The following is a 17668-nucleotide window of genomic DNA, read 5'->3' on the forward strand; positions in this document are numbered from 1 at the left end:
CTGGCCAAAAGAAACTGCCAAGTTGCCAACTAGCAGTAAAAACAAAAAAGAAAGTCATTCTATCGATACAACTTTGGATATCTTCCTTGGAAATATCAGGATTTGTTAGTTGAATTATAAAAAAATCATTTAGAATTACATTATGTGACAACGGCACTAAAATGCAGATGCAGAGCCAAAGCCGAACAGGAAGTTTGCAGTTTCACTAATAGTAATGTTTTTAGTGCCAGATGCGGAGCCAAAGCCGAACAGGAAGTTTGTAGTTTCACTAAATGGTATTGTGAATCAAGTTATACATGAATAATCAAAGTTTGCGTTTTCACTAAATAGTATTGTTTGAATACATAAACGATTATCTAGCCTGGCTACAGGTAAGGTAAAATTGTGAGGTCAAAATATAATCATGGTTTCAATATGACCCGGACCTATAAAGATTAAAAGTACTCTGGCTAAAAAAGATGGGGAAACTATAACCAGCTTAAAATTGGTTTGATGAGACAAAAGTAATTACAAACTTAATTTAGTTCTCCACATATCTCCAATGACCTTCCTCGGCTGTGGATTGTCTGGACCTCTGTCCCGCTGTCCAGATGTAAAATACAGCCATCCATCCCAGAAACCAGCTAATGCAGTTTTCACACGGAAAGGAAGCTTTCCAATCACTGACCATGTCTGTTTTTGGTATTAAAAAAATAATAATAATAAGATAAATCCTCATATGTTCAACAGTGAGTTACCATTAGAAATAAGGGATTCCAACAAATGCAAATATGCAATAAGAATGTCATACACAATAGTTCGACAAACCACAACTGTTCTGTATTTTTTTTCTTTGACACGAAACTGTTCTGGTTTTTCATGTTTAGAGGGCAGCAATTTGTAACCACGAACCCAAGATCTGGTTCTTGTGAGGAGTTGTAGCGGCATGTTTACAGGAAATGTTATAGAATAAGTGAAAACCATGATTCCTGACAATTCTTCACAATCACCAACCATCTTATGTGACCGGTGATGTAAAGAATGGCAAATCCATTGTTTGGATATATGCATTCTCGTAAGTGTAGTCCATGTTTAAGAAGAGAAGTTCATGATTCATACATCACAATAAAGGATAGAATAAGAAGCGACTACATGTATGAGAAGCTACCAATTGAGAACAAGAGGAAAAGTAGGACAAGATGGTTCCAATAAGTGAAACAAAGACCAATAACTGCAACAGTAGGAAATGTTTCGATTACTAAAGGTCCCATAAGAACAAGAATATGGCCATAAAGGACTTGGGTGGGAACTATGTGAACAAATATGACGATTTTAACAAAAGGAAAAGTATCTAGATAATCTTAATTTTAACAAAAGCTTCATGTAACTGATTGCTGACCCCAAATTTTATTAAAAGTTTTACTTGACCAAATAATTCTCCTACCTATGAATTATTAATTACCCAAGTAGTTCATTTCATTGAACTAGATATATTTTATTTATCAAGGAGGCTCCAAAAGAGATAGATTCTATAGAATGATGCATATATCAATATTTGGAGTCTTCTAATGATAGGACTAGATCATACCTGTGAGTCTAAATGAAATTGGAACACTTCCCCAACTAGGATCATTCTTTTGTTCACTGGATGCTTTTCTGTTGTACCTCCAGTGATGATAATTGAATTGTTGACAATCACCCAAGCGCACTCTATATGGGAGTTGGGTTTGGGCATAGGTGGCAACACTTTCCATTTCATTTCATCATCCAGCATATAAACATCACCGTAAACTACCTGAGTCAGTGAAGAATATGATGATGTAAAAATCAAGATAAAAATAAACAAGAAATAGAATAGTCTATGGAAAGTTCTATAAATTAGAGCATGTCAGAGATTATGCAAACAAATGCCATATTTTCTGTTCATTATGCCAAAATACTACAGCTAACCAATTTATCCATGCGTAGTATGTAAATGGCATGCATCATGAACATTACAACCTACTACTAATTACCAAACCAAGCACAATAGTACCTCATGCCTGCGGGAGCACTTAAAAATAGGCGACCCAGGTTTAGCCATAAAATCACCCTCTTGACCACCAATAATAAAAAGTTTATCATTGGCCACAACACAAGCCCTGTTACAAAATTGACGAAAAAATCAGACCCCAAAAAAAAATCACACCTTTTTAGTCAGCAAAGTATACCATGCAACTTCCAAAATGGTGTGTCCCATGAATACCTCCCATGAGCTCCATTTTGTTTTTTAATTCATCCCTTTAAAAAATTATTTTTACCTTAAAAAGAAAAGGAAAAAAAAAGGCATTCTTCCCTAACGTGCAACTTGAATGATATGAATTTTTTAGATGTCCTAACAGAATTCCAATAATTTACATAAACCCAGGAAATCAACAAACCTATGCGGTCCCCCACGTGGAATGGGTATTTCAGTCCGCCATTGTTTCTCCAACACTTTGCCATCCTTTACTGCAATACTCCAATGCTCCAACCCAGGTGCATGGCGATTCTCCTTGCTGCCACCCATCACATGTAGTCTGCCTCTCCATAATTGAGTCGCTGGAGAATACCTGAAAATTCCACCTGTTAAACCCCTTTTCAGTTAAGGTCTTAACTAAATTACTTAATTCACATGCATTCAGGTACTGTAGAACTCTGCTAGCATCTCAATAGATTTCCATTTTCAAGCTGAGACTGAAGAGAATTTTTTAGTAATATTAGTCAGCGTGTAATTCTTCAAACTACAAATCCATTATTTAAGGTTATGCTAATCCTGGTATTTCACTCTTCTCACCAACTACTATTAGGCAGACTAGGGCATTAAAAAGTTATTCCAATAAGCTAATTGCAATTTCTGCTGCTACCATGATTGCAATCACATGCTAGCACATCCAGAAGCTAGTCCAGGAACTGCTTTTTCCTCCACTACAAATGTTGCAGAACCTGTTAAGGCATAAGGAAGCTAAAATTGGAAAACAATGTAAGATAATCCAAATTTTTGGATTTTAAAGCATTATGAGAGAGTGATAAAAAGTTGCAACAAAAAATTTGCAATATGTTTCAAAGATTTGGTAAGAAAATAAGGGAAATTTTGACAACAGGGTGATAAAGCGAGGAAATCCAACATACCAAGATTAAGAACAGTTAAAACTTATGTGGTTTTTGCATGAATGTTCAGAAGGGAGTGATGAATATAGGATAAAACTTCAAGTGAAATACTTTCTAACACAGTGCAACAAGTGTGCATCTTACTAAAATCATAGGGTTCATGAGCTGTCTAATTTGTCTAGGTTAATCCTATCTATTGCATACAAAACTGTTTATAATTCAAAATAACTAGAATGAACCAGCAATATAGTCTTACAGCAAAAAAACGGATTATGTCTCTGGAAACTCTTATACATATACATGATCACGTGTAACAGAGACACGCAAACATGAGAATTTATAATTTTTCACTCATGGTTACCTACAGCATATACAAGAAAGCTACATAATCAGAAGACACAGTCGAAACTTAGCATGTGAAAATTTATTTTTAGATCATAGCAACAAACAAGTGCATTTCACATGAAGCTAGAACAAAATTGCATTTCCAGAAGGAAATATAGCACAGTTAACACATATCCTAATCAATTCACCTACCTAGGGGCCGGTAATGGTGGCATGGCCCTCCATTTCTTTGCCTCGGTGTCCAGCACAAATGTATGAGCAGTAGGCCCTCTACATTGGGGGCCATACTGTCCTGAGACTACATATATGTATCTTCCATCAGTTGCCACTCCTAAATGTGAATGCCCCATCTCTTTGGGCATATCAAACCTCCCTCCCCATGTATTACTAGTGAAATTGTATATGTCAACATGAGAGTGCACCTACAAGACATAAACATAGGCATAAGCAAAGATCATCAATATCAATGATTTAAAAAAGTCTAAAATACATTCCAATATCTGACTGAGTTACATTTTATATATTCTGGTGATGCCTCAATAAGGGTCAAAGAAGTATAATCATAGTCCAAAAACAAAAGGGTTCAACCTGTAAATGATGTCCTATTGAAGCAGAAACTAGCATTGAACTTGAATATTGAACAATCAAATATTCAGATATTGATAGATTCTCACATGGTCAAGTGTGCGATATCCTGCAAACACGTATAAAAGATTTTTAATCTGTACGGATGCTCCATCAAGACGAGGTACCGGTGCTGGTGGCATTTCCTCCCATTGTAATTCAGGTGCAGGTAAATCAGCAAAAGTTGCAGATAAAAATCTCTCGGGAGTGCGTTCTTTTCTACCTTTAACATCTTCTCTCTACAAAATATAAGACAATTCAGAATTCGATTGTACTAAACAGTCTAAACCACATTATAGTAAATAAGGGAATCCACCACGGGGTGAATGATCAGAACGAGACAAGTACCCTAACAGAGTCTAACAAGTTAGGATTTTGATAAGCAAGCCTAACAAGTTAAGATAGGATAAGCTTTTCAATTTCTAAAATCCAAAACAATTTACAAATACTCAATACAACAACAACAAATCTTTAGTACCAAAACAACGAAGTCTGCTATGGATCCTCAACAAACTAATCAGAATCATTCACACGTATTCCTCTCCGCCATTCTATCAGATTCAAAATCATATTCTTTATCACCTCCTTAATTAACATGTCAACTTTTACTACTACTACTAGTGATAGTTTAGGTCTTCTTCTCCCTCTTTTTGTTCCCTCCACTTGAATCTAATCACTCTTCCTCGCTAGCACATTCTATTTTATTTTGCTCAGTTTTCTCAATGATCAAAGGAATAATAAAGAAAAAGAAAATTGAGCTTGTGCTTGTGCTAAACAAAACGGTTTCTAACCATACCTCATGAATTTACAGTGACTACAATAGAAACCCACCAAATAAAAAATAAAACAAAACACATGTGAGTATAGGATCAAATGGAATGCCCCAAAAAAACAAGCATACTAGATTGAATACATATCCGTTTGTTGCCTAGATGCATTAGGGGAAAAAAAGTTTCTTTCTTTTTTCTTTAAATCATATGAGAGGAAACAAAACAACAAATATCCAAAATTCATTTCCATATCCTTTCCTCAGTTTTCCCAGCAACCCCATTGGATCAAAAGTAAATGAAAATGTAACATCGAATGGAAACTCAAATTGGGTATCCACAAAATGGCACATTTGGTTAAAGTGCTTACCTTGTCATCTGTTTTGTTAGTGGCATTTGGTACAGCTATAATCCCAGATTTCTCGAGTGCCCAGTTCGATGCAACAGACAAATAAGCAGAACCAGCAGACGAGTAAGACGAAGTCCAAAGAAAATCTGCAATGAGGGCCACCCCTAAAAGACCTGCACAAGATAATAGAAACGCTAACTTTGTGGAAGTGGAATGGTACTTATGATTAAACCTTGCCATTTTTCATAAAAATCCAATAAAACCAAGCAACCCATTTATATATAGGGAAAGAGAAAAGAGGGTGACTGAATAAGGAGAAGAAGAATAAGAAGAACACAAGTTTGAGGAACACAAAGAGTTGGGCGCCAATGGTTTTGTAACTTTTTTTGTTTCACTTTTGCATGTGCCAAGTTTTTCGGTTTCCTTCGGTGGTTAAAATTACTACGGCAGTCCCTGTTTTCTTTGTTTTTTAATGGTTTTTGCCTTTTAGTTTAGTTTTTTCCAATTAATTTATTTCTTTATCTGCTGGCACGCGGTGTTTTTTTTAAAAAAGGAAAAATCGAGGGGAAAAGGATATAACATTTCTAAAAACTGACCATTAAAATTTGGGATGAGTTTAATTTTGTACTCTAAAATTTAAAATTTTTGATTTAGTCCCCCGGTATTGCCTATTGTTTTGATTAGGAGCTCTTGCTTTCATGTCCACGTTGAGTCATCCCCTAAATATAAAATAAACTCAAAACAGTGTAATTTTACTTCACTCAAAATTGCGACATTTTGAATCCACTAAATCCACATCTAAAAATTATGCGACGCCATTTAAAGAATACACATTATTAATTACAAATAATTCAATTACCTTAAAAAAATTTGAAGAACGACCAAGTTGAGTAAGCCCAATTCCAATCCCATTCACATCGATGATCCATGGCCTCCGCAATTCTAAAGTGAAAATGTTTGTTTATGTAATTTTCTAATTTTTAAAGATTTTATTTTAATTCTTCAAATTTTAACATGGAGTAACAAAAATAACATGACATGATTTAATTGAATCAACAAAATACATATGACAAGCTTAAGTATCACGACGGTCACATTAGCACAATCATTAATGGAAGGGCTCCCAATTAAAATGATAAGTAACATTAGGGGATCAAGTCAAAATTTTAGGAGGCTAAATCAAAATCATCAAAACTTTAAGGGTGTAAATTACAATTTAGTTAAAAAAAAAAAAACAATAGCAACATTTTTCTCGTATAATAATAAGTTTTAATGGCCTAATGGGTATTTAGCTAGACTGTGAAAAATATGTGTCACTTTATATTCTACAAATTATTGTATTTTTTTGTTGTTTACAATTAGTAACTATGTATTTTAATAGACTAGTTAGTTCAAATGTCCTATACAATTCACTTATGCATATATGAATATATATATTGATGAATTTGGATTTGACATATGTGTAGTTTTTTTTTATAGGTTGACATATATATAGTTGTATATTTTGATAGACAGCTTAATAATGTAATGGACCAGTCTCTCTCCCCCTCATTAAAGGCATGTTTGGATGGAGGGGGGAAGGAGGGGGAGTAGAGTTGGCTAAAAATAAGCTAATTTTGTGCTAAATCTACTCTACTCTACTTTACTCCCCCTCCCTCCCCTCAATCCAAACGGACCATAAAGATTTGGAAATGGACTAGTTTCTCTGATAAATCTGCTTACTATTTATTTTTTGCAGAATAAAAAAAGGGAGCATTGAATATATTGAGAGAGGAGAAATTTCTAACTTAGAAATGGCAGACACATGACATGAGGCTGGCATTTGTCAACCAAGACACACTATTAAGGACTTGTTAACTCGAGCTTTCTAAGTAATTAATTATCTATTAAAATTTGAGAGTGACTGTGCCTAAATGAACCGTGGCTCAGTGATACCCATTGAAATTATTGGTTGAGATATGACCACCAAAAAACCAGTGCGGGGTCGGGATTAGGAATTTTTAGGGCCATTGAAAAAATAAATAGACAACCTTAATGATTGTCCATTGTAGAGAAGGAGGAAGTCTTCGAGCCAAAAAAAAAAAAAAAGGAAGAAGAGGAAATATCATGCAAAAGATCAAATGAGAAACTTGTTAATTTGTTATCAGCAAATATATATATATATATATATATATATATATATATATGTATATATTCTTATAATAAAAAAATATAATTATAATTAACAATTTTAGGGAATTTAGTTGTAGGAAGAGAAGACAGATTTATTTGTTTCATCTTTTTTTTTTTTTTTAATGTCTGTTTTTGTTTTTAAGTTGATGGAGATTTGATGACTTGAACTCTCTTTCTCACAAATTCTTTATTATTTTGAAGTAGTACCCAAATCAATTATTATATTTATAAAAAAGAAGAAAAAAGAAGTGGTGTTCCAACATGTGACTGACCCTAACTAATATGTTGAGAATCTATAGCTAATCCCAAAATTTTGGATTTAAGGATTGTTGTTGTTGTTGGAAGTAAGTAATTCTCTGATCTTTGATCATACTATTCCACCTCTTATCCACGAGACACTTCAAAAATCTCATGAACTGATATTATGGTAAATTGAACTTGGGATCTCCAAGTATACTTCACACATTATATTAATGAGTTCAACACCCAAGTACCCCTATCAAGGGTCCCAAATTGAACTCTCAAGTTCTTGTTTTAGTTGTTTAATTAGAAAAAATTAAGATATATAATCTTAACTTAAAAAAAGGATAAATTGTATTTTACCCATTGTTTATGAATTAAATCTCACACTTGCATATGTTTTTAAGTTTAAATGTAAATTTTAAGTGCATCATATCAACGGTAGGTCTAGGAATTTTTTCTAGAATAGCTATTAAGAAACTTAAATTATACCAAATCTATTAAAAGAACTTAAATATATTGAAATTATAAAAAAAAACGAAAATACATGAAAAATTTTACAATTTTCTTCTACTAACAAAATGAAAAAAAAAAGGGGGACTAATGAGAGATAAAACGAGAAAGGAGAATGAAATGAGATGAGAGTAATAAAGTGAGAGAGTATGAAATGATGATAGAGAAGAGAAACATGGAGAGAAAGAGGTTGAGAGCAATGAGTGATACCTACTGTGACTGAGAGTTGAGTCATTGATGATAACAGAGCTCATGCGATTACAAAGCCGAGAACAATAAAGCCATTGGCATCACCAAAGAGAACTCACGATTGCAATATCTTTATTAAAAGATTTACGAAAAAACTAAGTTAAAGTGAAAAAAAAAGGATTGGTTAAAGGGGGTGTGAACTAGATATGTGTAATCTAATTAATAGAAGACAACTCTTGTGAATGTTTCGAAGAAGGGGATGTCGTCGCCGCTTACTACGCACTAGTTCTATCCCAGCCAGGCAGCCAAATCCGGGACTTAGGTGGGAATAGTGAAAGAAAGAGAGGGAAAAAAAGCGGGGTAGAAGAATTGGTCAATTCATTAGACTCATGACCTAAAGATTGCATGTTCAAACCCTGTCTCCACCTAATCACTTGAGATGCTAAGCTATGCCCTAACTCACTTCTTTGAGTAGTTTAGAAAAAATTAAATTAGAAATGATTTGTACAATCAAATGAGTTATAAATTTGAATGATTAGGAAAAAAAAAAAGACATATATAGATATTTTAAAATTAGGAGTAAATGTATCAAAAAAAAAAAAAGAAAAAAAAGTAAAGAATAAAACGATTATGAAAGATGGGCCTGACCCCAAAAGCTAGGGCCAAGGCCCAAAAAGCGCACACTCGTGGGAGAAGATAGTAGAAGGAATAGTAGCAACGGGTTTGGCTGGCTGTCCCTCATTTCCTCAAAACGCAGCAGCTAGAATTGGTGTTTATATCCCATCCGGTCATCCCTTTCCTGGTTGGATCTCCAAAAGCAGATAGCCACATAGAGAGAGAGAGAGAGAGAGAGAGAGAGAGAGCTCCTGCGTCTTTGACCTCTAGTACTCGCCGATCTCACAAGTGAGTCCCTCCCCACTTCCACTTCAACTCCTCTCTTTCCGTCTTCCACTCTTAAGCTCCTTTTTCTCGATCTGTTCGCTTCTTTCAATTTTTTCACTTTTTTGAATCTATCATATACTACTTTTCACAGCTTCGTATTGACTTTGTGAGAAATGACTCTGGATTTTGACTTTTTTTTTATGTTGTTGTTGTTGTTGAGAAAATGAGTTGTGAGGGTTGTTAGTGCGTTGGATTTGTTTTAACAGATTTGAATGTTTGGGGGCATAGGGTTTTAGACTGTTAGATATTTAGGTTTTTGATTTTGTGTGGTTTTTACATTTTTGCATCAGTCTCACTACGCATGATTTTTTTTTTTTTTTTTTGAGAAATGATTACTACAATTTATTTTTGTTGGTGGTGTTGGATTCAATTAGGCAAAACGTGTCATAATTGTATATGTCAAGAAACAGAAGAAGAAGAAGTATATGCTCTTTGGGTATTTTGGTGTCCTATATGTTGCTCTGCATGCTAAGAGGGTTTGTTTGATAAGTCTGATGATTGTATTTCGGATTTGAGTTGAAGGAGAATAGTTTCGTTATCTATCATGGTCTGGAAATACCTGTGATATGATAAGTTTCATTAACTACTGATTGAAATCTGGTTCTTGGGACTTCCCAACGCTTGGGAGGTATATAAATAGGTGAAAGTCTGGAAATTTGGAGAGAATGACAACTTTGGCCTGTGAAAATAATTAAATAAAAAATGATTTCTTTTATCAATGCACGGATTGTATTCAATTTAATGTACGCTTGTGGTGTGCTGAAGAACTACGAGTGTTACAAAGTTTTTCTTTTTGCTAATAAATGATATAAATCTTCTTCCCCTGCTCCTGTTGGAGTTTTCATGGTCTAGTTCCTTGATCTCAAGTTACAATTAACTTTATAAGATGTTTTGGTTGTAGTTGTTGTCGTTGTTCTTGGTGTTTGTTGTCATTTTTGTGTGATAAACACAAACTACATGCTGATATAAGCTATCTGTGTGTGTGTGTGTTTACTTGTTTTGGGGTTTTTTATGTGTTCAAATTTGTAATCGATTGGTACTCCTGGTCCAAGGGAGTCAATGACCTATCTTTCTTATACTTGATATTTCGGTTACTTTGTATTTTTACCGCTATTTTCTTTTAACACTTCTAATGAGATGATTTATCTTTCTTTGTTTCTCCTCATGAGGAAATGTGGTGAATAATTTGCACTTTTATTGGGTTTGCATGTTTGTTTTCTGCTACTGCCCCTCCCCCCACCCCCCTTCTCTCCCAGTTTAACCCAATCGAGTAAAGGGCCCTGAATTTGACCACTTAAATTCTGTCTGTTCTATAATAGATAAACTACGTTTGAATTGATCTTATCCTTTGTTTAATTAATAACTTATTATTTTCTGAATAATAACTTTAAGTCTTTAATAAAATACTGCATGTAGAAATATCAATAACCTGTCGTTTTCAATTATGAAAAAAAAATAATTAGAAATTTCATTCTTTCATGGAATTTGACAATGATAGCAGCTTCTTAATATCTAAAGCTTACGTTTATTTTTCATTTTTTTGCGCTTGTAACTCTGCTATTTTGTTGGTTGAATTAATAGACAGAAGCGTTGACTGAAATGGCTGGAGGAGTGTTCCACCAGTTACTGAGAAGGAAACTTCAATCTCGATCAAAAGTAAGCTTCCTTCCATCCCTGATCTCCTTCCTCCCATGCTCTCTCTACGCATTATCTGATTTTAGCTTCTGAAGTTGCAGCTTAGATTACCCAAATTAGCGTTGGTGTTAAAATCTACAAATCTAGGTTTTTGTGAATTTTTTATAAGGTTTATGTGAATTCTACATTCAGTTTCATTTACTTCATGTGGGTAATACGTTGTTTATATATTTATAAGGAAACTTCGATATTGTTCCTTATTATAGTGGATTTTCCCTCATACCAGCCTGTATCTGTTCACTTTTGCTTACATTGTAATGCCACTATTTGTTATCCTATTTAAGCAAAATACTAGCATGTTTTTTAATTGTTTGATTTTTACTCGTATAAAGGTTTCATTTTTGTCCCAAGGGTAGCACAATCAGTTGGAGACCACTCCTTAAGAAGTGGAGGTCACTAGTTTCAATCCTCATTCTCCCTGCCCTTGGGCCAAAAAGTTATAAAAAATGGTTTCATTTTTAAGTCTTCGATATGTATCTCCTGGTTCTTAGAATGAAATCTTTTTTTTTTATTATATATAACATAGGAGAATGTCTTCTTCTTTTGGTCTTTTCGTTATGTTCTATGGGTAGATTGGCATCATATAAAAGCATTTTAGAGATTATGATCCGCTTATAAAATCCAACTCTGCATGCCTGAAAACAAATTTACGAATTATGTGCTAAAACTTCTCTGTATGTTAATTTTCAGGCCCCTCCTTTATTGTCATCTCTCATCTCAAAGAAGGAAGAGGCAGGGTCTTCCAGCACGAAGTCCCTGAGAGCCCTTGCACTCCTTGGAGCAGGCATCTCAGGGCTCTTGAGTTTTGGAACAATAGCAGCATCTGCTGATGAGGCTGAACATGGCTTAGACTGTCCTAACTATCCCTGGCCTCACCAGGGCATTCTCAGCTCCTATGATCATGCTTCGTAAGTTCTTATTGAACCTATGACTTTGTTTTTTTTGCTCTAGCAATATACTATTAATTTTGTAATGTGTCTCAATGAATATCTAGATTATTTGGGACCAGAAACCTTTTTCTCTTAGTCATACATAACCAGGGTTCTATATTCTGTGAGTCATTGATGGTGATAACTCCTCTCAACTTTGGCTGGCATTCTTTTCAGCCTTTCCACTGTTGTTAAAAGTGTGCTTCAGAGCACTTAAAGCTCAAAGCCTCAAGGTCTAAGCACTTTGCTTGGCCAAAGTAAAAGCTCATTCAATGAAGCACACCTCTAGCACACTTTTCTAGTGCTTTTTGAAGAAGCACATATCATGCCTAGGCAAGTTTAATTTATTTTAGTTTTTGTTTTTTTGATAAGTAGTTTAGTTTTTGTTTATTTTTTCCTGGTGGACTAAACAATATATGAATCATTAAATATTACTGCTTGATCTTGAAGCAGATGACATGGACCCCTAATTTATTATACAAACGCTATTCTTAAGGTGCTGTATGCACAAAAAATTTATTAGTTTACATATCAGAAGACAAGAACAAGGATAATTAGTTACCTAGGAAAATCTTTTAAAACTTGGTCCTTTTGGTGTGGGTAATTACATAATGTTGTTAATTTTTCATATTAAATGTACTTTCCTGGTTTTGATGTTGTGTGTTTTGATGCCAATTTTGGTCGGGCAGGATTCGTCGTGGTCATCAGGTTTACCAACAAGTCTGTGCATCTTGCCATTCTATGTCACTTATATCATATCGTGATTTGGTGGGTGTCGCATATACAGAAGAGGAGGTAAAGGCTATGGCAGCCGAGATTGAAGTCGTTGATGGGCCTAATGACGAGGGTGAGATGTTTACACGCCCTGGTAAACTCAGTGATCGTTTTCCTCAGCCATATTCAAATGAACAAGCGGCTAGGTTTGCTAATGGAGGGGCCTATCCTCCAGATCTAAGTCTTATCACCAAAGTAACTCCTGTCTTTTGCTTAATACTTGTTCAAAAGCTATGTTATTCATCCCATAAGTCTCTTACCTTTGGTCCTTTCAGGCTCGTCACAATGGTCAGAACTATGTGTTTTCCCTTCTAACTGGTTACCGTGATCCTCCCGCTGGTGTTTCGGTATATTCTTTTCTCTCTTCTACACTTTTTTATGGTAGATATGAACAAATGGTGTCTGAAGTAGTCAACACAATCTTAATGTTATATTTGTAATCTTGGTTGAAAAAGCCAGTGTGAACTCTTGCACTATCTTTGAGGGATCCATTTTTGTGGTCTAGCAGTACCTTTCTTTTGGTGCAAGATGTATCTTGTGCTTCTCTTCTTCATCTCAGATTTGAGTGTAACAGTATGGAAAGGAGAATTAATTTAGGCGAAAATGCACTTTTGGTCCTTAAATTTTGGGCCGATTCTCAATTTGGTTCCTAAATTGATTTCACTCCTAAAATAGTCCCGGATTTCAAAAAATCGATTTTATTTTGGTCCCTGCTGTCAACCCCGTAACAGAAAAAGCTGAGGTGGCAAACGGAATGCACTGTGTGCACAGTAAATGCTGACATGGCTATTAAAATAATATTGAAAAATTTTATTTAGCATTTATTAAATGCCATGTCAACATTTAAAATGACCCATCAGCATTTAAATTAATAAAAAAAAGTATAAAAAAAATCTAATTAAAAAATAATAATTTAATAATATTAAAAAAAACAACAGCAACATGAAAATTAAAATAATCTAGGATTTTATTTTCTTGTATTTTCTTAGCAAATAATGATGCAAAAATTCATACAAAATCCCTATCCTCCACCAAATCCTCCAACATCAAACCCTCGTGAAAAAACCAACCTAGAAAAATCATCAAACCTCCAACCTAGAAAAATCATCAAACCCACATGTAAAAACCAAACCCAAAAATTTAAAACAAACCAACACCAACAGGGAAAAACAAACCCAGGTCAGAGAGAGAGTTTTTTTTTTTTTTTTTGAGAAGCAGGTCAGAGAGAGAGTTCTCTGGACTGGACTCGGTCAGGACATGCACGACGATATGAAGAGAGTCTCCAAGGAATTCATGGACTCGATCAGGAGGAACAAGGTGGGTTTCTGGGTGGATCGAAGAGAGTTTTGTTTTATTTGGCTTCACAACCACTGATCTGGGCTCTAATACCAAATCGGTGACATCCGGTGCCTCAGGAGGAAGAGCTTGTTAGCGAGCACAAGGTGCGGTTGTTGAGTTCCTCCACGGCGGCTGTCGACTCGATGGCTGACTCACTGAGTCTTGAACGAGATGGGTTTTCTTTCTTTTTGGCCTTTTCGATTTCTCTCTTGACTCTGTGTAGGGATTTTGGAATGGTTCTTATTCTGATCTCACACTGGGGAGGGGAAATTAAGAAATATATAATAAAGTAAAAATAAATATTAGATTGATGTTTTTTTTTTTTAATTGTTTGACATGGAATTTTAAATTAATTAGATTTAAGGTTTCTCTTTAAATTTAATTTTCTTAAAAAAAAATTCTGAGGTGGATTTAAAAAAAATTAAAATCTGACATGGCATTTAAAAAATGAGAAGTAAATTTTTTTATTATTATTATTATTTTAATAGCCTCGTCAGCATTTACTGTGCACACTGTGCATTCCGTTTGCCATCTCAGCTTTTTCTGTTTCTGGCTTTGACGGCAGAGACCAAAATAAAATCGATTTTTTGAAATCAGGGACTGACTTAGGAGCGAAATCAATTTAGGGATCAAATTGAGAATCGCCCCAAAATGTAGGTACCAAAAGTGCATTTTCGCCATTAGTTTATTATAGTATCTTTCATTGCATCCTCTAGATTATAGTCACCATTGGTGGTTTGCTTTGTTTCTCACTGTATATGGTTGTCTTATTTGCATTAATCCTAAAGATGATATGCAAATTATGGGTGGAGTGATGTCTTATATGTCACGGATGTCATCTGGCTTCCCATTAACGTTTATGAATATTTATGTCCATTGGAATTTTTGCAGTGTAAAACCTTCTAACTGCATAGCAATTTTAACTGGTATTTGTATTGTAGATTCGGGAGGGCTTGCATTATAATCCTTATTTTCCTGGGGGAGCAATTGCTATGCCTAAAATGCTTAATGATGGTGCTGTTGAGTATGAGGATGGTACCCCTGCAACAGAAGCTCAGGTTTGTCTACCCCTTAACATATCTACCTTGAGTAACAAGAAGCTCCTTGCTGTAAGTGCTCATTATCAAATGTTTTCTTGAGAATAAAGCTCACTCTTCTTTCATGCTGGGATGCAGATGGGGAAAGATGTTGTGTCATTCTTGTCATGGGCTGCAGAACCTGAAATGGAAGAGAGGAAATTGGTATGTGCTGCTAAATCATGTTTTTCATAATGTGAAATACAATATTTTGTTTATGCCAGTTTGTACTTATGTTTTATTTTTTGGATGTTGACATTTTGCATGTTCAAATGTAGATGGGATTTAAATGGATATTCGTACTGTCACTGGCGCTACTACAAGCTGCTTATTACCGTCGCATGAAGTGGTCTGTTCTTAAGTCTCGCAAGCTGGTTCTTGATGTTGTCAATTAGCTTCCATCTGTTTTCCATTCTACCTTTGCTTTGAGGGGGCAACTTCAATCGAAAATAATTATGAATCAGATCTAGGTTTTTCTTGCCATGTTAAATTGGCTCCAATTGGTAAATTGCTAATGGAGTGACCTGAAGATCCTTTTTTGAGTTTGAGATAAAAATAAGCTACTCCATATACATGATCTGCCATTGTGGTCTACGGACTCTTAGTTTTGCTTGAGTTTCTGTATGAGTTCCAAATTATCCAGGGTGGATTGTAGTATTCAAAATTTGTTAAAAAATTGTCATTTTATTTTGGGGGTTTTTGCAACGCAATCAGTGATATAAGAAAAGTGAGGAGCAATGGGCAATATCCCCCATTCAAAAACAAGTGATGTCTCTGCTATTTTACATATCATGAATCGGTGTTTCGCTAGATTGATGTTTAGTCAGTTGATAAGGTCATAATACGCTACTACAACGTTAAATAATACCTGGCTTCAAATCTTTATAGTTTTGGCTGGTTTTTCAAGAATTCATACATTTTAGATTTCATGTTCCTGTCCATGCGGGTTCAGACTTAAAGAGTTGGGACATTTCCATTATTATCATTACTTTAACTTAACAGGGGCTTTTCGGGGAAAAAAAAAGGGTGCAGGTCTGTCTCATTTTCATGGTAATGACTAATGAGGGCCTTCAGCACTCAGGAACAAGAATGTTTGGTTTGGATTTCCTTTTCTAAAGTCACAGTGATTGTGATTTGTGACTGACTCATGCGAGGGGAACGAGATTCCACGTTAATATTGTTTTTATGATTGAATGGAGGGAACTGTATTCCACACTGATTTTGGTGTCTTTAATAATAGCACCAACCCCTCTTTATCAATTGGAACTCACATTGGGATACCACTTGTGGCACTTCATGAGAGGATAGTAGTGGGTGAGCAAATCAAGCTACTGTGAAAAATGAGGATAGTGCCATCCTTAGGATATACTTTCGAAATGCTATCAAATTCGGAATTTGCGTCATCTCTCCTCCAATGCGATTGTTACTGGTCCTTAATGGCATGTTTGGGAGTTTAGAGAGGGAGGAGAGTAGAGGGGAGTAGAGGGGAGGAAAGTAGTGGGGAGGAGAGTAGAGGAGAATGATTACCCTCCACCTTGTTTGAATGTTTTTATAATTAGTAAGGGGGAAGGGAGTAAGCATCATTCCCTCGTTTTTAACATTGTAATTTTATAAATATAATAAGGATAAATTAGGTAATTTACTTTATCAATAATTTTATGTGCTCTACTCTCCCTCCAAATCTCTCCAATTTGGGGGAATAAAAAATGAGGGGTTGGAGGTAGTTGAAACCCTTTCAAACCCCTCCAAACCCCTCCCCTCCTTCCTTAAAAAACTCCCAAACAAGGTAATTGAATTACTCCCCTTCCCTCTACTCTACTCCCCCTCCTTTTTTAAACATCCAAACAGGCCATAAATCGGGTTGGGAAGAAACTCATGTTTATGGCCTGAAGGTATCGCCTTGCAAACCCGAAAGACCCAGTATGTCCCGTAATATACAGGCCAGGAAGTCCACTTATTCGGCTTTCTTCCTTACAAAAATGGTGGAAAGGCCGATTTGATGTGCGATGATGTGGATTATTTTTATTTTTTTTTTAAATTGCGTGTGATGTGGGACTGTCTAAGTAACAATGAGATTTTTCATTACTCAGAATCCACAATTTAATACTGGATCTTATCATTGCTTGAATCTATAACTCCTAAACTCGTAAAGGTGATCAGTCAGGATTTTCTACAGGCCATGGGTGGGTAATTGGGATAAGCCTTTCTATTGGGTCATGGAGTTTCTAACTTTCTATGATTTTTCCAAAAAAAGGTTAGGTAAACCATCAAATGGGCCGAAAAACTATCTGATAGGTGAGAGAGAGAGAGAGAGAGAAACTTTTCAGCTAGGACCCCAAAAGGACAAAAGAAGCTATCCCATCTCTTAGCGTCCTCGAAATAATAGGAGCCTATCAGATTTAATTATTTTGGCTGGGCGAGCCTATCAGATTGGCAGAATTGAAAGAATGGAGACACAGAGCCTGAAAGGAGTAGATGTGGATGCTCCAGAAAATATGAGCCACTCGCAGTGTCTTACAATATTCCATTAAAATAACTGAAAATACCGATAGCTCTCATTCAACAATAAAGCTGGTACATGCATCATGTCAAACAATATAAGCCAGA

The 17668-nt window shown here is 35.3% G+C and overlaps 2 protein-coding genes across 2 annotated transcripts; one reads left to right on the forward strand and one right to left on the reverse strand.

Moving 5' to 3' along the window:
• Positions 1-238: 238 nt before the first annotated feature.
• LOC142612262 (kelch repeat-containing protein At3g27220-like) lies at positions 239-5486 on the reverse strand. The gene is made up of 7 exons (XM_075784378.1): positions 5215-5486; positions 4128-4316; positions 3646-3875; positions 2400-2570; positions 2015-2120; positions 1568-1774; positions 239-672 (listed from the first exon to the last, which is right to left on the reverse strand). Exons 1-7 carry the CDS (start codon positions 5431-5433, stop codon positions 508-510), a joined length of 1287 nt encoding a protein of 428 aa, XP_075640493.1. The 5' UTR covers positions 5434-5486; the 3' UTR covers positions 239-507.
• Positions 5487-9026: 3540 nt separating this feature from the next.
• Positions 9027-15826, forward strand: LOC142627656 (cytochrome c1-2, heme protein, mitochondrial). The gene is made up of 8 exons (XM_075801533.1): positions 9027-9210; positions 10831-10905; positions 11635-11852; positions 12563-12842; positions 12923-12994; positions 14927-15043; positions 15161-15226; positions 15340-15826. The coding sequence occupies exons 2-8, from the start codon at positions 10849-10851 to the stop codon at positions 15454-15456; spliced, it is 927 nt and encodes a 308-aa protein (XP_075657648.1). The 5' UTR covers positions 9027-9210; positions 10831-10848; the 3' UTR covers positions 15457-15826.
• Positions 15827-17668: the final 1842 nt, after the last annotated feature.

The sequence above is a fragment of the Castanea sativa genome, chromosome 1 (genome assembly GCF_040712315.1).
Source record: "Castanea sativa cultivar Marrone di Chiusa Pesio chromosome 1, ASM4071231v1".
NCBI lineage: Eukaryota > Viridiplantae > Streptophyta > Magnoliopsida > Fagales > Fagaceae > Castanea > Castanea sativa.

Coding starts and splice junctions, on each gene's coding strand:
- LOC142612262 (XM_075784378.1), bottom strand. CDS start 5,433: ATGGCAAGGTTTAATCATAAGTACCATTCCACTTCCACAAAGTTAGCG. Junction 2,121..2,399: donor CCACGTGGGGGACCGCATAG/GTTTGTTGATTT, acceptor ATTTTGTAACAG/GGCTTGTGTTGTGGCCAATG. Junction 1,775..2,014: donor AGTGCTCCCGCAGGCATGAG/GTACTATTGTGC, acceptor TCACTGACTCAG/GTAGTTTACGGTGATGTTTA.
- LOC142627656 (XM_075801533.1), top strand. CDS start 10,849: ATGGCTGGAGGAGTGTTCCACCAGTTACTGAGAAGGAAACTTCAATCT. Junction 11,853..12,562: donor AGCTCCTATGATCATGCTTC/GTAAGTTCTTAT, acceptor TTGGTCGGGCAG/GATTCGTCGTGGTCATCAGG. Junction 12,843..12,922: donor ATCTAAGTCTTATCACCAAA/GTAACTCCTGTC, acceptor TGGTCCTTTCAG/GCTCGTCACAATGGTCAGAA.